Raw genomic sequence first — 20,454 nt, forward strand, 5'->3', positions numbered from 1 at the left:
TGGTTCTACATCAAGCCTAATGTTGATGCCCTTAAGCAAGCCACTGAATCCATCCTTTGTTTTTTTATGTTTAAACTATGGGGTGTACGTCACTTTTGTAACGGCACTGTGCTAATTTTAGAAGGGAAAGCACGAGTATCACAATTTCCTCCACTTAGACACAACCTTGGAGCTGTGTGTGACAATTCAATCTCTGTTATGTATGGCTCATAGCCTTGATTATGCTGCCACCTAGCGTCAGTCTCAGGCAACTACACGTCTCGTCCGCGCCGTGACGTCACGTTCTCCGAGAATTCAGCCAATCAGCTGTCACTAGCGGAGACGGTTTGAAATTGAAGCGGGCGATGGCGGAAGAGATGAGAGGACAATAATAAACAAAAGCAGCTCTCTTCGCCCGGATATCAGTCATATTTCACTGGAATGGAGTTATGTTCACTTTTACCTAAAATACCGAGCCGTGGCTGCGTCCGTCTTCGACATTTTTCATGTCGTGTATTGTAAGTTAGGTAACCGGAGTGGAGTTGTCGTTAGCTAACTTAACCCTTGAGCTCATTTTAACGTTTTAGTTTTTTTAAACAGCCGACCGCCATGTCGTTATTCAGCGTCCAAGCGAGGAAGCACACAGCTTATTATGACCATTTAATGTCCACACCAGCCTCCAGGACGCCGGGCAGGGAGCGAAAAACGACAGACACGACGCTAGGCATAAGCGAGAGAACATCCGGAGAGTCTGCGTGTGAAGACAGCAGGACGTCGGATAAAAGCCGACAGGTGAACCGGACTTACGTCGTCTCTGCGCTGTCAAAAAGCGGCAGCGGGCAGCAGACTCCTTACCGGGGCCGACTCACTCTGCAGAGGAGGTCAAGGAGGAAGACCGGGGCTGACACACCGGAGAAGACGATGGTTGAAAGCAGCCAGGATACCACACCAGCTCCGGAGAAGAGACTGACCCTGCAGCGCCGGACCAGGACTCCCTCAATGGATAAAGGCGTGTACGGGCAGCGCGGGGTCAGCGGCACAGGCCTGCAGCCGACCCCGAAAGTCCTCAGCGAACCAAACGGTAGGGCCCCTGGTTTATTCAGGTCTGTGAGTTTAAGAGACTCTGCCTCTAAGAGCAAAGGGAAAGAAACTGCTGCTCGTGTGGAAACCCATGCGAGGCCGGCGCTCAGCAAGACGCCCTCCTCCTGTGCTTCTTCCTCCATAAGTAGGCAGCTAGAGGACCAGGCCCACACCTTTAAAACCCCCACCAAAAAGACCCCGTTTGAGAAAATCGCAGCCAGGAGAGACGTGTTCGAGAGACTGGCGGGGAAAGAAGCCCCTAAACCAGTGGCGGCCAAATCTTTAAGTCTAGAGAGGCCCAAGTCCCGAGCACAGCAAGCAGAGGACGCAAAGCCTGTCCCGGCTCCTCGGGCCAGCAAGGCCTCCTCAGGTGGGCACAAGACCAACGCCCCGCTGCAGGTGAGGAAGACCTCCACCTCCAGCCAGAAGGGAGACGCGACCCAGACCAGGACCTCCACTCCTGCTCCAGCTCCAGCGTCCACCGAGCAGTCCGTGTCCTGCGCCCTGAGGCAGCAGGATTCATTGAAGATGGAGAACAGTGCAGTGACTGTTGCGGTGCGTGTGCGACCTTTCAACGCCAGGTTCGTAGTGTCAGCTTGGCCTTAACTGGGGGGTCAATTGTGAAGATGTTAACTCTCCAAAAGTTAGTTAACTTCATGCTGACTGAGCCGTTTGAATGTGTCCAGTTCAACCTGATAAACCAAGACGTAGTGTAGTCAGGTCCTGTGTGATTAAAGCATTATTTCATCGGGCTGTAAGCAGGTTTTAGGGGACTTCACAAACACCTTACAAGAGGGTAGCAGTTTATTTTACAACATGTCAAATGTTGTCTGCATTAAATGGAAATTACTCTGTTTACTCCTGTATAGCTGAAGGAATTAGTCAATGAATTGATTTGTTGACTGACAGAAAAATAGTAAGCAACTTAATTAATACTTAACACCTTTTTTTTTTTTTTTTCAAGGAAAAAACAAACCTGTTCCAGTTTCTCAGTTGAAGGATTTGCTGCTTTTCGTCTGTTGCGATTGTAAACTTAATATAAGTTTTGGCGTGTTGGTTGAGCACAAGAAGTTCTGATATCCTTACCTTGAGCTTTAGAACATTGTGATTTATTTTTAATTTTTATAGGAATGTTCTAAGCTAGACCATATACATTAACATTCTTTCTGGTAAACAAAATCCATCTCTGAAATAGTTTTTGTAATACCTCTGCTCTGTTGTAGGGAGAAGGCGGAGAAGGCCTTGCAGGTCATCTTCATGAACGGGCAGGAGACTACTGTCCAGCACCCAGACTCCAAACAGAGCTATTCTTTCACCTACGACTTCTCCTTCTGCTCGGTGGATGAGTTTGACCCCACCTTCTCCAGCCAGCAGACGGTGTACGAGACTCTGGCCAAACCTCTGCTGCTGCGGGCCTTCGAAGGGTTCAACACCTGCCTGTTTGCTTATGGCCAAACAGGCTCTGGGAAGTCGTACACGTGAGTATGCTTTAGTTTTAAGCTTACTACAGTGAACTGTGCACCACTCGAACCCCTCCCCTCTGCTCTCTTCATTTTTGTTTGCTATGAAAAAAAGCATACAGTTGTAATATAAATTGAAATCTGTCATTTCGATTTGTTTGAAATCCTTGTCGTTTAGGATGATGGGCTTTGGAGAGGAGGAAGGAGTAATCCCGCGATTCTGCCATGAGCTTTTTTGTAGGTTGGCCTCCATGGAAAATGAAGAGGTAAAATCTGTCTTACAAGGATTTATCCCTGGTTAAATGCTTAGTTTGTGTTCCTGTACTCAATTAATTGTTCTCCAAAAAAAAAAGACTTGAATGTGTACATGTGTTATTTTGTTTCTGGTCACATTACTCATCAAATTGTCTCTTGGATGGTTATATTTCAGGTCAAATGTCATGTAGAGATGAGCTTCTTTGAAGTGTACAATGAGAAGATCCATGACCTGCTGGTGACCCGGGAGGAGCCGAACCAGAGGAATATGCCTGTAAGTAGTTGACGACTGACGCAAATACAATCCAGGAAACTACTGCTAAGTTTAGGTAGAGAAAATGTGGCTTGCTTTGGGTGAAATTGGCTGCTACGTACATTTCCAGATAAACCAGCTACTTTGCACTTTAGAGATGCATGCGAGCTCATAATGCCGTTGGCCATTTTTTATGGTCATTCATAGGGCTGAATACCCTGAGAATATGTACTGTCAAGAAAAAAACCCTGTTGATTTTGTGTTTTCAGCTGAGAGTGAGGGAGCATCCAGTACATGGTCCCTACGTTGCTGACCTCTCTGCGTAAGAAACCTTTTTAATGTCTGCTTGCTATTCAATAAAAACAAAAGGAACATTCTCCACTGATTTGAAGGCTTGCTCACGGTGTCATTTCTTCACAGGAATATTGTGAGCTCCTACAATGACGTTCAGGTAAGTTCAAACTGCTGTCAAGACATTTTCTCCTTTTAAGATTCATGGCATTTAGCTGATGCTTAAAGGACTTTAAATGAGTGAACAAGTCAGGGTCCAATGTCAGGTGGATTAAGAGCCCAGATGAAACACAGAAATATTACAACTGATTATGAATGTTTTGAACTTAAAGTGGAGGCGCACCATAGATTTAAGTACCTAGCATCAAAGAAATATCCCAAGTCTACCATTGATAACAGTAATGGTGCTGATAACCACAAGAGAGACTTCACACTAGGAGGTTCAGTTATAATTCACAGTGTCCTTCTTTAGGGTTGGCTGAAGTTGGGCAACAAACAGAGAGCCACAGCAGCTACAGGGATGAATGACAAGAGCTCCAGATCACACTCCGTCTTCACCCTGGTTATGACCCAGACTCAGGTATGTACCTCAACATCACTGTATGTCACACAGCAAACAAACAAGCACAAAATAAATGCATTTAATAATGTGGAGAGTACATATATAAATGAAATGAATTCTGCAGCGGCACACTAATTAGCCTTTGTCATTATGTCATGTGTTTAAGCTGAATGTTGCAGTGTTTCTCTGTGTGCTTGTGTACAGACTGAGTTTGTGGAGGGTGAGGAACATGAGCACAGCATCACCAGCAGGATCAACCTGGTGGACCTGGCAGGCAGCGAGCGCTGTAACTCGGCCCAGACGAGTGGAGACCGACTCAGGGTACACACACCCACATTATTCTTTCTTATTGCTGCTCAGATGGGACAAATAGCTTTTCTCAGTTACATTTTTATCTTGGGGTTGTTGTTTTTTGCTCAGATGATCAGATAAATAATATCAATCAAATACTATGCAAGCAAATATCCTCTACTAACAAGTTATTTTTTTTCATTTTGGGTCCTGCGATTTATGATGGCCATTTTTATTCTGACATTTTGAAACCTAAACAATCACTTAAAATATGGGCTACATAAATCAATAACAATCAATGAATCATAATTGTTGTATTGTTATCATTGCTTTGCATTGTTTTATAAAACATGTACTTGAAATACCATTTTTGCTGTGTTATTATAGGAGGGTGCTAGCATCAACAAATCCCTCCTTACCCTTGGAAAGGTCATCTCAGCCCTGTCGGACCAAGCACTGACCAGAAAGAAGGTCTTCATACCGTACAGAGAGTCTGTCCTGACATGGTGAGAGATCAGAATGCTTGTACACTGTAGCTGTTGTAAAACACAATGTTTATTTTTGATCTCTTTTTTTATTATAATTTTATAAAGAAACAAACAAAAGTGAACCACATTTTCAGTATACAGTATACCGGAGTTGTGTGTGGTATATGCACACCATGCATATATGGATGTTCACATTGCTTGAATGGTAATAGAATATATAAATTATACAAATATTTTTTTATATAACTGAAAATACATTTCTTGCTCTTGTGTTTGATGGGAGATGTGAGCGCATCTCTAATTTGATTGAGCATAAACATTATACCTGCATGATATAATCTGTAGGGTTTCATTAACTCCATGTCATTCAGCGTTTGGAGAATGTTTCTCTTAGCTCTTTGTCTTTCTGCCTCCTCGGATTAAGAAACTCTTAATTTTCTTAGAATTTCGTCACTAGGAGCAACTCTTTGTATTAGGATGTTTTATGAATATGTACGGCCCCAGATCTCCAGACTTTCCAAAGAGGATCCTAAACCTAGTCCCTTATTATTATTTTTGTCTTTCACAGGCTGTTGAAAGAGAGCCTCGGCGGTAACTCCAAGACGGCCATGATCGCCACGCTGAGCCCGGCGGGCAGCAACGTGGAGGAGAGCCTCAGCACTCTGCGCTATGCCCAGCAGGCCCGCACAATCATTAATGTGGCAAAAGTCAATGAGGACACCAGCGCCAAGCTCATCAGAGGTCAGACACTCAAAATATCCACATTCACAAATCTCTTAAACTTAATTAAGCTTTTTTTTATTTCCTTGTAACTGCAAATAAGGTTTTTAAAGGTCCAGGGTGTAACACTAGGAGATGAAGCGAGGGAGTTGCAACTAGACCGTTAGATGTCTCTAAATCCTACACGCTGCTGCTTTGAATCAATGTATTTATCTAACCCTAAACAGTACTAATCAATAATACATCATTTTATTGTTCTATAAGTATGTTTGTGAACCTGTCTGTACGCCTGAATCCCTCCAGTTGCTTGTAGCTGAGTTTGGACACTTACCGAGCGTTAACTATGGATGTTGCCAGTTGAGGTAGATGTGGCTGAGGTAAGTCCTTGGCCATTATTGACTGATGAAAGAAAAAAGAAGAGAAAAGAATTTTGCCTCTGACATCAACTGAGGGGAAGGTGGAGCAGTAACAAAACATCTTGCTGCCTTGAGAAAGTGGTTTTTTTTTTGTTTTTTTTTTTAGTGTGTGCATGCATATACAGCAGTGTATTATTATTATTATTATTATTATTTTGAAACCATAATGGGTTTATTTCAGGTTCTTTGTGAACCTGAACATCTGCCATCCTACAACAGCACCACACCACACCTGTATGTCCTTGTTCACAATGAAAATCAATGATGCCTATACAGAGCAGTGTAGTTACGAAAGTCTCTGGCCTCACATGTGTGAGTATTATTTGTGCACTGGAAGAATTTCACAGTACAAAATCATGTTTTGAAGCAACAGAGCACATTTCCTCTATCCTCAATAACTTGCATGCATACACACTAATTTGAGCGGCCATTCGCTCTCTGTCTTGGTTGTCCGTCTGTCAATTAGCATCTTCATCTGCCTCATTGTTTCTGTCTGTATGTTTCCCTTTCTTTTTATTTTTTCTCTTTCTGTTTGTGTCTTGCGCTTGATCTCCTTCGCTCTCCTTCTCTCCCACACACCCTCCTGCCTGTCCGTCTATCCATCACCAGCTTATTCACTACCCAGTTCAATTAAGGCCTGGCCCTAACCTTGCCTCCAGGCCATATTTATGCACTGTCAGCTGCACATGGCGGCTAACTGTCATGCAAGTATTATTTTTCATAAGATGATTGCCCTGCTGTTTGACGTTTTTAGCAGTAAGGGGAGCTCTTGCTGTGGGGTCTTCTCACATCACCTGTCAGTGTATGATTCTCAAAGCTAATATGACTCAAATATATTACAAATCAGGCCACGGTTGCTTAGAAAATTTGTCTTCAATAAGTTCACTGACAATATTGGAATATTTCTCTAGCGTCTGTTAAAGTCATGTCTTAAAATAGACTCAGGATTTTTCTGTAACACCTTGCGATTTCATATTGATTTGTGTTAGATTTGATTTGTAGTTGAAGTGCATATTTGCTCTTAACTGTGATATATATTTTAGCTTCACAAAACATTTGGGACTAACTTTGTGTGTTTTCAGAGTTGAAGGCTGAGGTGGAGAAGCTGCGAGCAGCCCAGATGAGCTCCCAGGGCATTGAACCAGAGCGGGTCAGGCTGTTCCAGCAGGAGATCTGTGCCCTGAGGAACAAACTCTGTCAGCAAGAGAGAGAAATGGTCGAGGCCAACCGGTCAGTATTAGTGCAGTGCCGTAATTATAACTTTTTCTTTTTTCTTATTCTGACGCAACAGATATTATCTGTCTCCTTTTTGAGCGGGTCAAAGTAAATACTGTATCTGATTTAAACAGTTTAGAGAACCCTCGTATCAAAGTGATGTTCATACTCATGTCACAGTCATGATATTTTTGTAAAAATGTAAATACAGAATGTTTGCATGTATTGATTCTGTTTTCATATGTAGATAATGTGCTGTTTTATCATCTTGGACACACTGTTCCATATATTTAAACATGACTGATTTAAAGTAATGTATGAAAATGGGCTAATACTAATATACAAAGATTCAAGTCTTATTATTCTGTATAGTTGACAGAATAAAAAAGGTTTTTCTAAACTTTAGTCAGAGAGAAGGTTTATAAATGATTCAGTCGGGAATATCTTAAAGTGTGTAACATTAAGGAGGATCTATTGGCAGAAATGAAATCTACTATTCCTATGGTATTTTATCATTAGTGTATAATCAGTCTGTTAAAGTATTATGGCAGAAATACTCTCAGGTAATTTATTTTTTATCTTAATTTCTGGCAGGGCATGGAGAGAGAAACTGGAGCAAGCTGAAATCCGCAAACGTGAAGAGACCAAAGAGTTGCAGGTAATTCTTTTGAGCATAACATTTGTTTCCATTTTATTTATTTTTCTACTTTAATACATAAAGTACTTTTGATTTTACTGTCTCAAGGCTCCCATCCACTGTGTCCAAAAGTACAATAATCCCTTCACCACGCTGACCCTAACAAACCCTGAAACAAGCTGCAATAAATATTCTGGTGTCCGCACATTAATAACAATTGTGTGAACAAAGTGCTCAGAAACGTTCTCTGTCTTTTCAGAAAGCAGGTGCGACATTCAAAGTGGACAATCGTCTTCCCAACCTTGTGAACCTGAACGAGGATCCTCAGCTGTCTGAGATGCTTCTCTACATGATCAAAGAGGGTCAGACCACAGTGGGCAAGCTCAAGTCTGAGTCCAGCCATGACATCCAGCTGACAGGAGCCCTCATTGCTGACCAACACTGGTAAAAACGAATTGCTGGAGGATTAGAAAATGCAAGTGGCGGCAAGAGCGATTGCATTATAATTAAATTGTAAAATAGTATGTGGTCTTGTATGTGTCCTTATTAAACAGAGTTGCACCGCTGCAGTGATGTTGACATTTAGTTTTGTTTTAGTTTTATAACCAAGATTTGTTTGTTTTAGTGTTATAACCAACATCCAGGGAACTGTCAGCGTCACTCCCATGGAAAACGCCAAAACCTTTGTTAATGGAAACCTCATATCTGAATCCACTGTCCTGCATCACGTAAGTACATCAAAAAGATCTGACCCATCTGTTTAGCATTATCCTATGGAGTAACTTATAGTAAGATTGTGCAAAGGCTTTCTTTGTACTTTGTAATTTTCTCTAAATGAAACCCACAAGCTAAATCAATCACAACCAACCCGTTTATCTATTTAGTAATTAATTTAACTCTTCTCATCTCTGTGGTTATGGTTTCCAGGGCGATAGGGTGATTCTCGGTGGAGACCACTACTTCCGCTTCAACCATCCAGCAGAGGTGCAGTCTGGAAAGCGGGTGTCATGCTGGACAAGTGCAGGCGATGGCCATAAAGACTTTGAATTTGCCAAGAATGAGCTACTTGCAGCTCAAAGAGCTCAGTGAGTACAAAAAAAACACAATACCAGCCATCCTGGTCTTTTTTAAAAATGTTGTTTCAGGGAACATCTATTTATCTAATAATCAAAACCATCACTCCCTTAAGCCATCTTTGTGTGTCCCAGGCTGGAGGCAGAAATTGAAGAAGCCCATTTGAAGGCAAAAGAGGAGATGATTCAGGGAATCCAAATGGCAAAAGAGGTGGCCCAGAAGGAGCTATCAGACCAAAAGGCACTTTATGAAGACAGGATCCGAGCCCTGGAGAAAGAGCTGGTACACAAAACTTCCTTTTTTCAACATTCAAACATTCTACTCTCACGGTCTGGTTACTGGGCATTGCTGAGCATTCTCTTCCATTTATGATCGTTTTAGGGGATCATAACTATTAAATGATGTCCATTTGCAGGGAACTATAGTTCTGACCAATGTACTCTTTGTTGGTATTGACATTTTTACATTTCTTTTTAGCTGTACTGCTCTTGTAGTTATTGGAAATCAGATTGCCTAAAGGTGTGACCAAACTATAATTTCAAATTGAAATAAAGTGTATTTTATTAAATCTTGTATACTGTATTACATTATTAAAGAACCATCAAATAGTTCTTATCATGTATAATCTTTTTTGTATATTCCTTCACCCAGTCAATGTGCCCAACCAATGCTAAGTAATGCCAAAATATAATTCCTTCAGAATGTGGAGACTGAGCGGAAGCGTCAGCAGGAGTTGGACCAGCAGAGGGTGGCCAGCCAGATGGCAAAGCTGAAAATGGCCAAGCTGGAGCTTGAGCATGAGGTGGACACCCACAAGACACGCCTCCGCCTGCACATGGAAGCCCAGGTCAGATGCCAGAACTGCACTTGGGAATGTTAAATTTCCTTCTCACTTTAATGAAGTTGGCTCTTTTAGGTTCCTGGAAAGTTTTATTGTGCTGGGCAGGTTTTGCTCGGTCAAAAAAAAAAAAAAAGGAAAATTACTCCCACCCACACAAAGTTGTCCACTCTGCTTTGTCCTGCTATTGATGTCTATCAGCCTTTTTAAAAGGTCTGAATAAAAAATTGAACAGTTTTACAGATCTCATTTCTTGCCCTCACACTGAGGAGCGAATCCCATTTTCCCCCTGGAGGAAACGGGTGCTGGGGTAGTTGGTGGTTGAGCGGCAGTATCTAAGAGAAGATTTTAAACAAATCTTATTTCATTCAGCTTTTGGCATTTTTCCCTTTCCTGATCCTTAGATGTGTAGAAGTCTACGGAAAATCTGGATCATTCCTGTAAACTGTAAATGTCATAAAAACATCTCCTTCATTTGCTCATTCTCAGGATTTCTGATTATCTAAAATTAGCCAGAGACTGGGTTCTATGTTTAACTGATGGGCCATTTGGGATGTGTTTGAGTCGTGGTAGAGCTTGGCGCTAGGCATAATGTTTTGGCCTAGTGGTTTTTAATATTGTGTACATTACCATGATTCACTCCAGGCGATGGAGGAACACCATGTGCGTCAAGCGAAGATTGTTGAGGCCCTGGAGGCAGAGAAGAGGAAGATCAGCAAAGAGCTTGAAGAGATGCAGAAGAAACGAGCCATGAGAGAAAATCACACTCCCCGAAATGGTGAGAGCTTTCAAGTCACTGCAGTACATATTGGAGTTGGGAACCAAAATAGCAATTCACACCATGTAAGTGGAGTACCAGATGGGTGGGGTTCATCTTTTTAAGCCACACACAGTAGAGTAGAGAGAGTTTGCCAAGACCTGATATAAACACTGGACTTCAGTTTAATAGGAGCAAAGATGAAGGCAGAGAGGCCATAGAACTTAGCTCATTTAGTCATTTACTGACCAGTGATAAACTATTCTTCATATGCATGGTGGTTATTCTGCAGTACTGCTGTGCAATGTATACAAAGAATTTAAATGTAACTTTGCCTAATTATACAATTGAAGTGGAACAGAGCACTAAAATGTATCTTTGTATCTATCTTCCTACTCTTCTTCCCCCTTACACAAACATACCTTATACATGTCGCTCACTCAGGCCAAAGACAACAGAGGAGTCAAGGAGTTCTTATTACTTACAGCCACATTTATAGATGTTCTTGTTGTAGAGTCTGTCACGTCAGGCTGAAATAAAGACCATTTAAGCCAGATGCTCTTTGACCGGGGGCGGTTGGCTGTGGTGAAGTTATGTGTTTCATTTCTTTATTGCAGCTCCTCCACAGTGGGATGCCATGAAGTTGTCCCTGATGATTGAGGAAGCCAATAAGATCAGTGCTAAACTGAGGAAAAACACAGTCTTCAGCAGGTGTGAAGTCTGCGCGAACAGTTTACATATGTGATTTATTAGACATTAATGTTAACAGGCCCAGTTTGGAAGAAGGTATTGTCTTCACTAAAAATAATTTGACTCTCCTCTCTTGTAGACACGAAAGCTCTGACAAGAACCTGGAGCAGGGTGGTCTGCTACAGGTGCGGGTTCAAAACACAAAGCTGGGAATCTCAACTTTCTGGAGCCTGGACAAGTTCCAGAACAACATGGCTGCCATGAGGGAACTCGAGCAGGTCTGCCTTAAATCAGTTTTGCCCTCCAAGTCATCAATTGTTTTGATTTGACGATTGTTTTAATGTTTTAGAAACTTCAACAAGACATGCAATTCTTAATGTGTTTTGACACCCGACTAATTCAAATTTTACTCTCATTGAAATGAAAATGGGAGTAAAACAGAGCTCATTCCTGGTGTGGAAACTTTTGTAATGACAGTTTCCTCCACCTGTCTAAATATTTGCAAATTAAATGAATTGTGAACTCCAATTTGCCGTTCGTTGCAATGAATAGACATACGATCGAGCTGATAAACTATCAACAAGTACCAACAAAATGCTTGAAAATTCACAGGAAGCTTGTGCATACTTGCTTATTTAATTTTAGTGCTCTAGTATATCAGTGCTCTAGTAAGCTGATGTATGATGCCTGTTGAGTGAAGCATATTCAACCAGCCAGCCTGTCTGTTCCTCACTCTGCATATTCAGAGTCTGACATCAGTTCAAGTGCAATTGCCAATTTCCCAGGCATTTGACCTTATTTACAGTCTAGAATCGGTTGTTTAATGCTTGAAAGAGGGATGCTGCCTCACTTTGCTGCGTTTTTCTCATTAAGTTGAGTAAATGAAGACTGGGCATGTCAGCAATAGTTTACTCTCCGCAGGGGGATTCCACCTCTAAAGATGACGATGTGTTTTATGACCCCGATGATGAGTGGGAGCAAGATATATCGGCCTCCTCTGCTTCCACCTCCTCCTTCTCACGCAGAAGGTAATTATCCAGCTCTTCCTCTCTTCTCCTAGCCATCAATCCCTCTTTCCAGCACCTGACGTTTACATTAGATTTCAGGGACTTAATTGGTATTCTTGTCCAATCACTCGGAAGGTGTAAGTGTTCACACCTACAGTGTTTTGGAGAGAAGTACAGGAAAGTCTCTGCGAGTGTCCACCATACTTGCTTACAGTACCGGAGCTTGGCTGACGGTGCTTTTGCCTTAGAGTGTGTGGGTGTTAAACCCGCAGCCCTCATGCTCAGCTGAACTTACAGCCTCTTTGAATATGAACAATGCCTTGGGCAAATGGATGTATATGGAAAGTTGAAAGGTATGTGGATGGAACACGGAAAATCATTTTTGTGAGACAGTTTGGAAGATTTTGGTTATTTTCATAAAGTCCTCCTTGTTTCCACAATGTGATTTACAACCCAGCGCATATTTTTGACATTCAACACATCCTTCTTTCTCTCGTGAAAAGTTGATGCGAAGTTTGCTGCCCACAGAATATTTCCCTCTTTATTCTTTTTCCTCTGTTTATTAATTTCATTTCCATGAAGGCCAGGCCAAGGGGTTTAGAAAAGGAAAGGCCACTCAGGGTCTCTGTGTTTCTTCCACTATAACCCACAACCAAAACATACACACACAGCACCTATGGCACATGCAGAACCCCCAACATTTTCCCCTAACATTGTTGTTATTCTTGTCAAGCATGTTTATGGTGCTCCTGGTTGGTGCCTGAGTTAACAGCAGACCAGCCAAATGAAACATGGCACAGGCTCTGTGGTTCCTTCATCCCTTCTTTCTCTCTCCGACTCCATTAAACCCATGTCTACGCCTTATAGCCACAGTCCTGGTTGTTTACTAATTTTCACTCCTGTAATTTGTTCATAATAATGAAAATGTATTACTGAGGAGTTAAACACGCAATCTTTGAAAAATAACACAGAAGCCATGTCTGATTGTGCCATTGATTATGATTTGGTGGCATCTAATGGTGTTACAGATTGCAACCAACTGAATACCGCGCCCCATCCAAGTGTGAAGGAGAAACTACAGTGGTTGTGGAAAAACACAAAAGGTCCTATCTAGAGCACTGTTTGTTTGGTTTGTCTGTTCTGGGCTACTGTAGAAACATGGCGGACTCTGTAGAAGAGGACCTGTTCCATTTGTAGATATCGGTATAAACATCTCACTCTTAAGGTAACAAAAACACACCGATTTTTATTTTCAGGTGATTAGGCACTAATGAAAACATACCTATTAAGTTCCATTTCTGGCAATAGATCCTCTTAAATGTAACACACTGGGCCTTTAAAATCAGATTTGCTTAATGTAGTCTGACTCCAATCCCATCATTATAAATGTTGATACAAACTGTTGGCAGGGTCCTCACAGGGTTTTGCTTTGCATGGTTTGTTTGCCATCAGGAGCAGGAGCTTGTTGAAGAGCAGGAGAATCTCAGGGCGCCTCTACGAGATCCGGGTACATCCCATTCAAAGCCTTCACAATAGCTCCTCAGAATCTGCTGGTAAGGCACTGAACAAAACGACTTGAATATTTTCTGCTTTCTGATTAACACCATATTTTAAATAGCTATTGTCACATGAGGCAGATCTTTTTTTTTTTTAGCAGGTCTTTTTTATAATTTAGTTTGAGATGGGAATAGTTATCAGGAAATATGTCAACAATCAACATACAGTATTTATTGGAATCTAATATAAGCAACTTGGACAGTGCACAGAAACCTGGTTTTGATGTTTAGAGGGCCAGGTTGTTTTATCTGCACAAAACATGTACATTTGTAAAATGCTACACAGATTAAAAATTGGGGAAATAAATGCAATGCTTCAATATAATATAAAAACTGGGTCCTACACTTGTTTTTGTAAAAGTGAATTTTTGCTATCTAGTCTAGTCTTGTGAGCATGCCCCAACTCTTCACTGTGTCTGTTCCAGGACTGATGGGTGTGGTCAAACCACCCTCCACCCATTCCATCAGCACAAACTCTGCAATGCCTGGCATCTGCAAGGAGCTTATTGGCCATTCAGTCGCCCGTTTGCGTGGTTGTAGTGGGACCGAAGAGAGCATGGCAGACAGACTGGCCTCTGATCTGCACCTGGTGTACATGGCGGTCTCGACCATATCTGAACTATATGACAGCCTGGATGATGACAACCAGGAAAACGGTGAGATTCAACCTAGAATTCTGTCTTTTATGAGTGAGAAAAGCAAAGTACATGGGATCCAAATAAGTAAACAAGTTGGTTCTTCTGTTTTAATTAGTTAGTAGTTAAAGTTTATATAGTTAACTACAGACAGGTAACGGGTCAAAAGAAGATCACTTTTCTTATTATTTTTCTTTGTAATTGTAATCGGGTAATTTGCAGACTATTCTGAAAGGCCCAGGATTACCTTTTCTCTTTTTTTTTAAATTAACTGTGAACCAAAGATGGGCCGATCTGTAAATATGGCTTTATCTCCTGCAGTGTTTATGTGTAACTTGGTGGCCCAGACTCAGCTGGTCAAGGCTACCACAGCCATAGAGAGCGCAGTGTTCGTTACCATGCAGTGGCTGGCCAGTGTTAAACCCTCCTCCGGCCTGCTTTACACCATCGCTGAGGAACTCAAGAGCCAAGTCAAGAAGATGGGAGGATTCTTCCAGCTGCTTATTCAGGTAAACCCCAAAAAGTAGACTGCATAAATGGCCATGCAGCGACATTATATTGTGCTTTTCATGGCAATTGCAGTATATAAATTAGTTGAAAAGAGTGCAAAATGTGAGCTGAAAAATTATTTTCAATTTAGTGTATTTTGGACAGGGGGTGGCTAATCAAAATGCACAGCATTAATTGACGTGTCTTAGCTCTGAGCTGTTTGAGCTCTGTCTATGGAAATGACCAAGCGGAGGGAATTCTCAACCTTGAGCCCCAAACAGAACATGAATATATGGAAAAAAAAATCTAAATTCCTTACCAGCCTCAGCCCCTAAACACACAATTTTCCTCTCTCACTCCTGATTCTCTAGCATTTTAATTTATTTTCTGACCCTTTAGACTATGTCGACCGTTTTGTTGGCTTGCTTGCATTGATTTACTGTTAAATCAATTTTAATTCAACTTGTTTGTTTGTGCTGACTTGATGTTGACTGAAAATGAAACTTTTCTCCCCATCCAGGGTTGTGAGTCTGAGATCACGTCAATGGTAACAGAGGCACGGAGGAAGAGCGGTCAGTGCCTGGATGCAGCATTGCTTGCACTCGGCCACCTGGCGGCAATGACAGGCATGAAGCTGAATGCTGTGGAGTGGGGTGCCCAGGCCACAGGCAAGGTAACACCACCATTAATACCACAGCAGCTACTATCCCTGTCAAAGCTCCGGGGTACACAATAATCAAGCCCCATTCCACAATACTGGAGAATGGAATATTAGCTGTGTGGATCTTGGAGCAAGGAACATTACAGGGTGGGAAATTGTTGAGGATCAAGGTTGCAGCATGTTTGATTTCGATGTGCAAGGGCAGTGGTATCTCGTTATGTTGTGTAAACGGAGGGGAAATGTTAAGAAATGTTCAGAGTTAGTCTTTTTTTAGAGGTCTACAGCATTTAGTGCAAGGAGGTTGGTAAAGGACATGATACAATTCTATTGTATTGTTTTCTCTTCAGTTTAGTTTTATTCAATACAGCGATTAGCATATATCTATCACATTTGTGTGCTTCTCATAGTTGTTTTTTTTTTTTTTTCACCCTTTCCTGAAAAAGCAGTCAAAACAACCACAGGGTGTATCATAAGTATATTCATAACTGAACCAAAGAAATGAACTCCCCTACAGAACATCCAATTTGAAAGACTCAGATAGGTGAACTCTGGAAAATGTAGTGTAATGAGCAATGAGAACTGAAAACCAAAGATGTCAAAAACTATATATATAATCAGTCAAGATTGATTGTCTTTATCAGATTTATTTTAATTCTCAAATATCAGCATCTATTGGCCTCAAACATCCAATATCAGTCAGGCTTTACTTCTCATTTTCTGTTCTAAACCATCACTAATATCTTTGTTTGTTGTGTTTATTGTATTTTGTAGCTCTTGGTGACTGACCAGAAAAGTGCTATCAAAAATATGATTTGTTAATATATGATTGCATCTTTTCAGCAATCCATTGTCTTGTGCCTGCTAAAGGGGACCAAGAAAGGCGTCCACTCTCTCTTAGAGGACTCCCTCATCATCACCAGAGAAATGCTGAGAGAGGCTCAGTTGTCCTACCCCAGAAACCCAGTAAGAGATCATAACCAGGCTGTCTGGGAATTATATTTGAATCATCCTATCACACAAGTTGTCTTGGTTATATCATTGGATTTTGTGTTGATAATTTACTTCCCATAAAGGTCTTGGTAAATATTCGTTAAAACCAGATGTCATCATTGATAATCCACCTCTGTTTACAGGTCCTGCAGAGCCTAAAATCCAAGATGCTTGACTTAGCCCGTGCTCTGCAGAGCTACATGCATTGCCATATCATGGTGAGTTTCAGCAGTGAAATCTGCCACAAAATCCCTCTTCCAAACTGGAATTTTTATTTATTAATTCAAAATGCTTGAAATACACTTAACCAGAAAATGACACGAAAATGACATATTTTGTTCTCCAAGCTGTACTTTTGTGGATGTATATTTGTATTACTTCATTGTCTAAACCATAACTCCCTTTTAAATAATTTATTACCCTTTACAGTTTCATGATGTTTCATATTCTAGTTTGCCAATAATTTATTTGTACATACAAAAATCAGAATTTTGACATTTATAAATTAAAGAATTTGGTTAATGGTATCACCCACTGGCTATCTGCAGCTTCATTACAAAAACTACTGGTAATTATTTGGGTAGACGGTGTTTGAAAGACTGAATACACGCTCAACAAAGCTTCCTTGGATATGTAAAGGTTAAAAAACAATCTTCCATCTTGACACAGGCTTAAATGTCACAGATTAATACCCACACCCACAGCAGGCCTGTTAAAGATGCCACTCAGCCTTTATTGCTCCTGTAAAGCTCAATGCTCTGTAGGCTTATCTCTCTGCAGTCATCCCTTGACAATCGTTCAGGTAATGAATGTGTTGAATGAAGTGGCATCAGTCACGGCTAACAGGCTTGTTTGCCGTTATCTTAGCCACACAAACTAGCAGTTTTTTTTTGTTAAAACCAATCATTGACACATATAGGCGCAGGGGCATTTTGCTGCCCACAGTGTTATTGTAGTCAAATAAACCTGAGTTATAGCCTGAGGCAACTACTTTCATGTAACCGAGGACTGTACACGTGCATAATTGTCGATATAAATGCATCTATAAATGTCTACTGTAGCAGACGTTGTCATTTACTGAACCCAAAAAATTGTACTTTTATAGTTAATGTAGCACCTTTTTTAGAAAAGGGCGATTCAAATGTTGGTTATAAATGGGGGAAAGTGGCTTTCTTTTAAGCAGTTATGAGATTGTCATTACACTTTGTGGTCAAAATGTAACGTATTTATGTTTTATTTGAGGAAAACGTAGAGACAAACACGTATTAAACCCAATAATTTGTTAAAGAAGTTAAACATAAGTGAAATAGCTTGTGTATTGAACTGGGTGCTGGAGTAAAGGATGTAGCACAACAACATCTTCTGCTGTGTGCTGTAGTGAACTGGGGAGGAGGCTTTTAGGTTGAAGTCATAGAAAAGGACACATCACCATGGAAGCCCTTCATTCACTGACATCATTTGCAACTGTGTGTGTGTATGTGTGTGTGTGTGTGTGTTTGCATGCATCCGTGTGATTCTTAGACTAAGTACAGAATTGGAAGTGACAACTAAAGATCTCTGGTTCAAGTCCAATGGGGAAGAAGTAGTTGGAGGATATTAGGATAAGATCATTTGTTGAGTAACACTCCCTCGAGCCATTACTGTTGGTGCTACTAAGAGCTCTTTAGTGGTTAATAACCGAGAAAGTGGAATTTTTTAAACAAATGATATATTGTCCAAGGGTGTGATATTTCATGTGTATGTGTTTATGCGTTGCATTTAGTACTGTTTATTTGTTCTGTCTTGTATTCACTTTTGGGTGTGTTCATGTTTTCAAACAGGCGAGGGAGACTGACCCAGAGGAGGTGGATGAGGGGGAGGAGGAGGCCTCAGCTTCTCATTTGCAGGAACTGAGGACTGCAGCCACCAAGCTGTTCCAGCTGAACCAGGCCATTAGACAGCTGCATTCCTCTCTGTCTGCCGCCCTGCGAGGTGAAGCGCTCTGACAGACTTTACATCACTTAGAAATGTTGTCTCTTGCATCAAAGTATGCAGTTCTTATGTATAATGAACTGTTACATTTGGATTTATTGGGTGTTTCATAACAGCTTTGCCTGTGTCTCTGCCAATCAGAGCTTCTTCAGTTTTATAATATGGCATAAAAGCTATAGTTGTTTTTCATCATCACTGATGTAATATCTGTGTATCCTCAACAAAATATACCAGATTTGTGTATTGTGTCTGTGTGACTTCTTCTATCTGACTGTCACTCTCCTTCCAGGAAAAGACAGAGACTCCAACCTCGGCAGCTGCAGAGAGCTGATCTCCTCCTCTGCCAAGGCTGTTGATGAGCTGATCACTGGTCTGTCCAAGGAGGGAGCACTGACGCTGTCCCTGCAGCTTCCCTGTCTTCAGAGCGTCGTTGATGCACGAGACGAGCTCTACTCTGCCCTGCAGTCCCTGTCCTCCTGGAACCAACAGGGAGCTGGAGAGGGCAGAAGCTCTGCCGCTTCAGATAAGAGCGCAGAGGATGAAATGTTAACTAAAGAGAGTGCTACCACTTACAGTGCTGTTAGACATCAAGTCGTGAGTAAGATAGTGTACTCTCTCCCTTCTGGTGCGTCGTCCAAAGGCAGCCCACACTGGGTGTGATGTGCATTGTACTATGTTTTATCCTTCATGATGCACTCACATCGTGTACGATTTACTGTAAAAATGAACTGCTGATAGCTTTCTGCTGGTAATAACAAGTGGGTCATACAACAGCCACTGCAGAGTCTTCTTTAGTGTCACCATCCAAGTTGATAAAGTGTTCTATTCACATACAATCTACTCTGCTTTTTAAATATCTCTAAATATCTGCATATTTTTATGGGCTATTTTTTTGGATTACAAAGAAAATACTAAATGCAGGCAAACAAAATAATTCAATATGCTCAAACTAGAGCAATAATTCCTATCACTGTGTCACTTCTGATTGGGTATAAAAAGCACTACTGTCCAGATGTGCTGTAGGTGTGTAGTACGCCCTTGCCTCGTTCCCGTTCCAAGCGTGTAGGAGAAACTATGATGGTCGATTAAAACGTGAAAGGCCCCATCTACAGCCAGCGTTTGGGTTGTCCGTTCTGGGCTACTGTACAAACATGGCGGTTCAACATGGCAGTGTCCGTGGAAGAGGACCCACTCTAACTCCAGTTATTATTTGCTACTAAGAGCATTAAAGATATTTTGGATACAAGTATTAGAACAAACGCTTCACTCACCAGAATGTGCAGAGTTTAACAAGGTCACTCATGATGGGTAAATACCATTAGGCACAGTTGGCTGTAAGGAGACTGTTCACTTGTGCTGTACCAGGTCTTTTATGTTGTACTATATTTTTCAGAGGACTCTAAATTATTGTTTGTTGCTTTTTTTAATGACTTCAAACATAAAAGATTTCACTATGCAGCAGCTCAGGTAGTGTTCTGGAGGGGGAAAAAAGAAAAAAATAATGAAAGGCATTCTGACCTTCTCCGCTGTATCTGATTTCTTTCTTGTATGAAGCTATATTTGGTTCTAATATTTTCATAAAGTCTTTTATGTTGTTATAACGTGTCCTGCAACAATTTGCACTCTGGAGAAACTTCTTCTTAATACATGTACTTCAACAAAGTGGTATTTTATGTCCTTTCAGTATTTTTGTATCACTGTGTTAAAATTTTATATGTCAAAATAATGGATGAACTTGTACTTCTGCAATAAATGCATGTGGCTTGATTTGACAAGGACCCAAACCTTTCATACTGCAGGTCACTGTTCAGTAAAGCTCCTGGTGAAGACTGCGCCTATAAGGAGATTTTGTTATTAGTTGTTAATACTGGAATCCAGCACAGTTTACATTATAAACATTTCACATTTATCTAAACATTCATATACACGTTCCTTAAATGGGCTACCTTGGAGTGAATTAAATACTGAAATTACAGATTTGAACATACATATTGACCTCTTATACATTTTGTGCTTGGAATGAATGGTTATTACGTTTATTTGTCGTCTGAGAGTGAAACCTGCTAATTACATTATTATTCTCTTACACATTCATCCTTACTGTGTTAATTTATATGGAAATAAACTGTGGCATAACTA

The 20,454-nt window shown here is 41.0% G+C and overlaps 1 protein-coding gene across 1 annotated transcript; it reads left to right on the plus strand.

Moving 5' to 3' along the window:
• The first annotated feature begins 588 nt into the window (after window positions 1-588).
• kif14 (kinesin family member 14) lies at window positions 589-20,087 on the plus strand. Its single transcript, XM_035653823.1, has 29 exons — window positions 589-1,640; window positions 2,283-2,537; window positions 2,698-2,785; window positions 2,950-3,048; window positions 3,297-3,349; window positions 3,448-3,478; window positions 3,791-3,898; window positions 4,085-4,201; window positions 4,559-4,677; window positions 5,228-5,400; window positions 6,878-7,025; window positions 7,605-7,668; window positions 7,907-8,091; window positions 8,273-8,375; window positions 8,575-8,732; window positions 8,856-9,003; window positions 9,422-9,568; window positions 10,205-10,337; window positions 10,934-11,027; window positions 11,146-11,284; window positions 11,928-12,034; window positions 13,466-13,566; window positions 13,995-14,225; window positions 14,526-14,713; window positions 15,214-15,366; window positions 16,195-16,317; window positions 16,488-16,562; window positions 18,165-18,315; window positions 18,605-20,087. The coding sequence occupies exons 1-29, from the start codon at window positions 589-591 to the stop codon at window positions 18,973-18,975; spliced, it is 4,914 nt and encodes a 1,637-aa protein (XP_035509716.1). The 3' UTR covers window positions 18,976-20,087.
• The last annotated feature ends 367 nt before the right edge of the window (window positions 20,088-20,454 follow it).

Source organism: Morone saxatilis, unplaced genomic scaffold, assembly GCF_004916995.1.
Source record: "Morone saxatilis isolate NCDOM2014 unplaced genomic scaffold, NCSU_SB_2.0 Contig12, whole genome shotgun sequence".
NCBI classification, from domain to species: Eukaryota; Metazoa; Chordata; class Actinopteri; family Moronidae; genus Morone; species Morone saxatilis.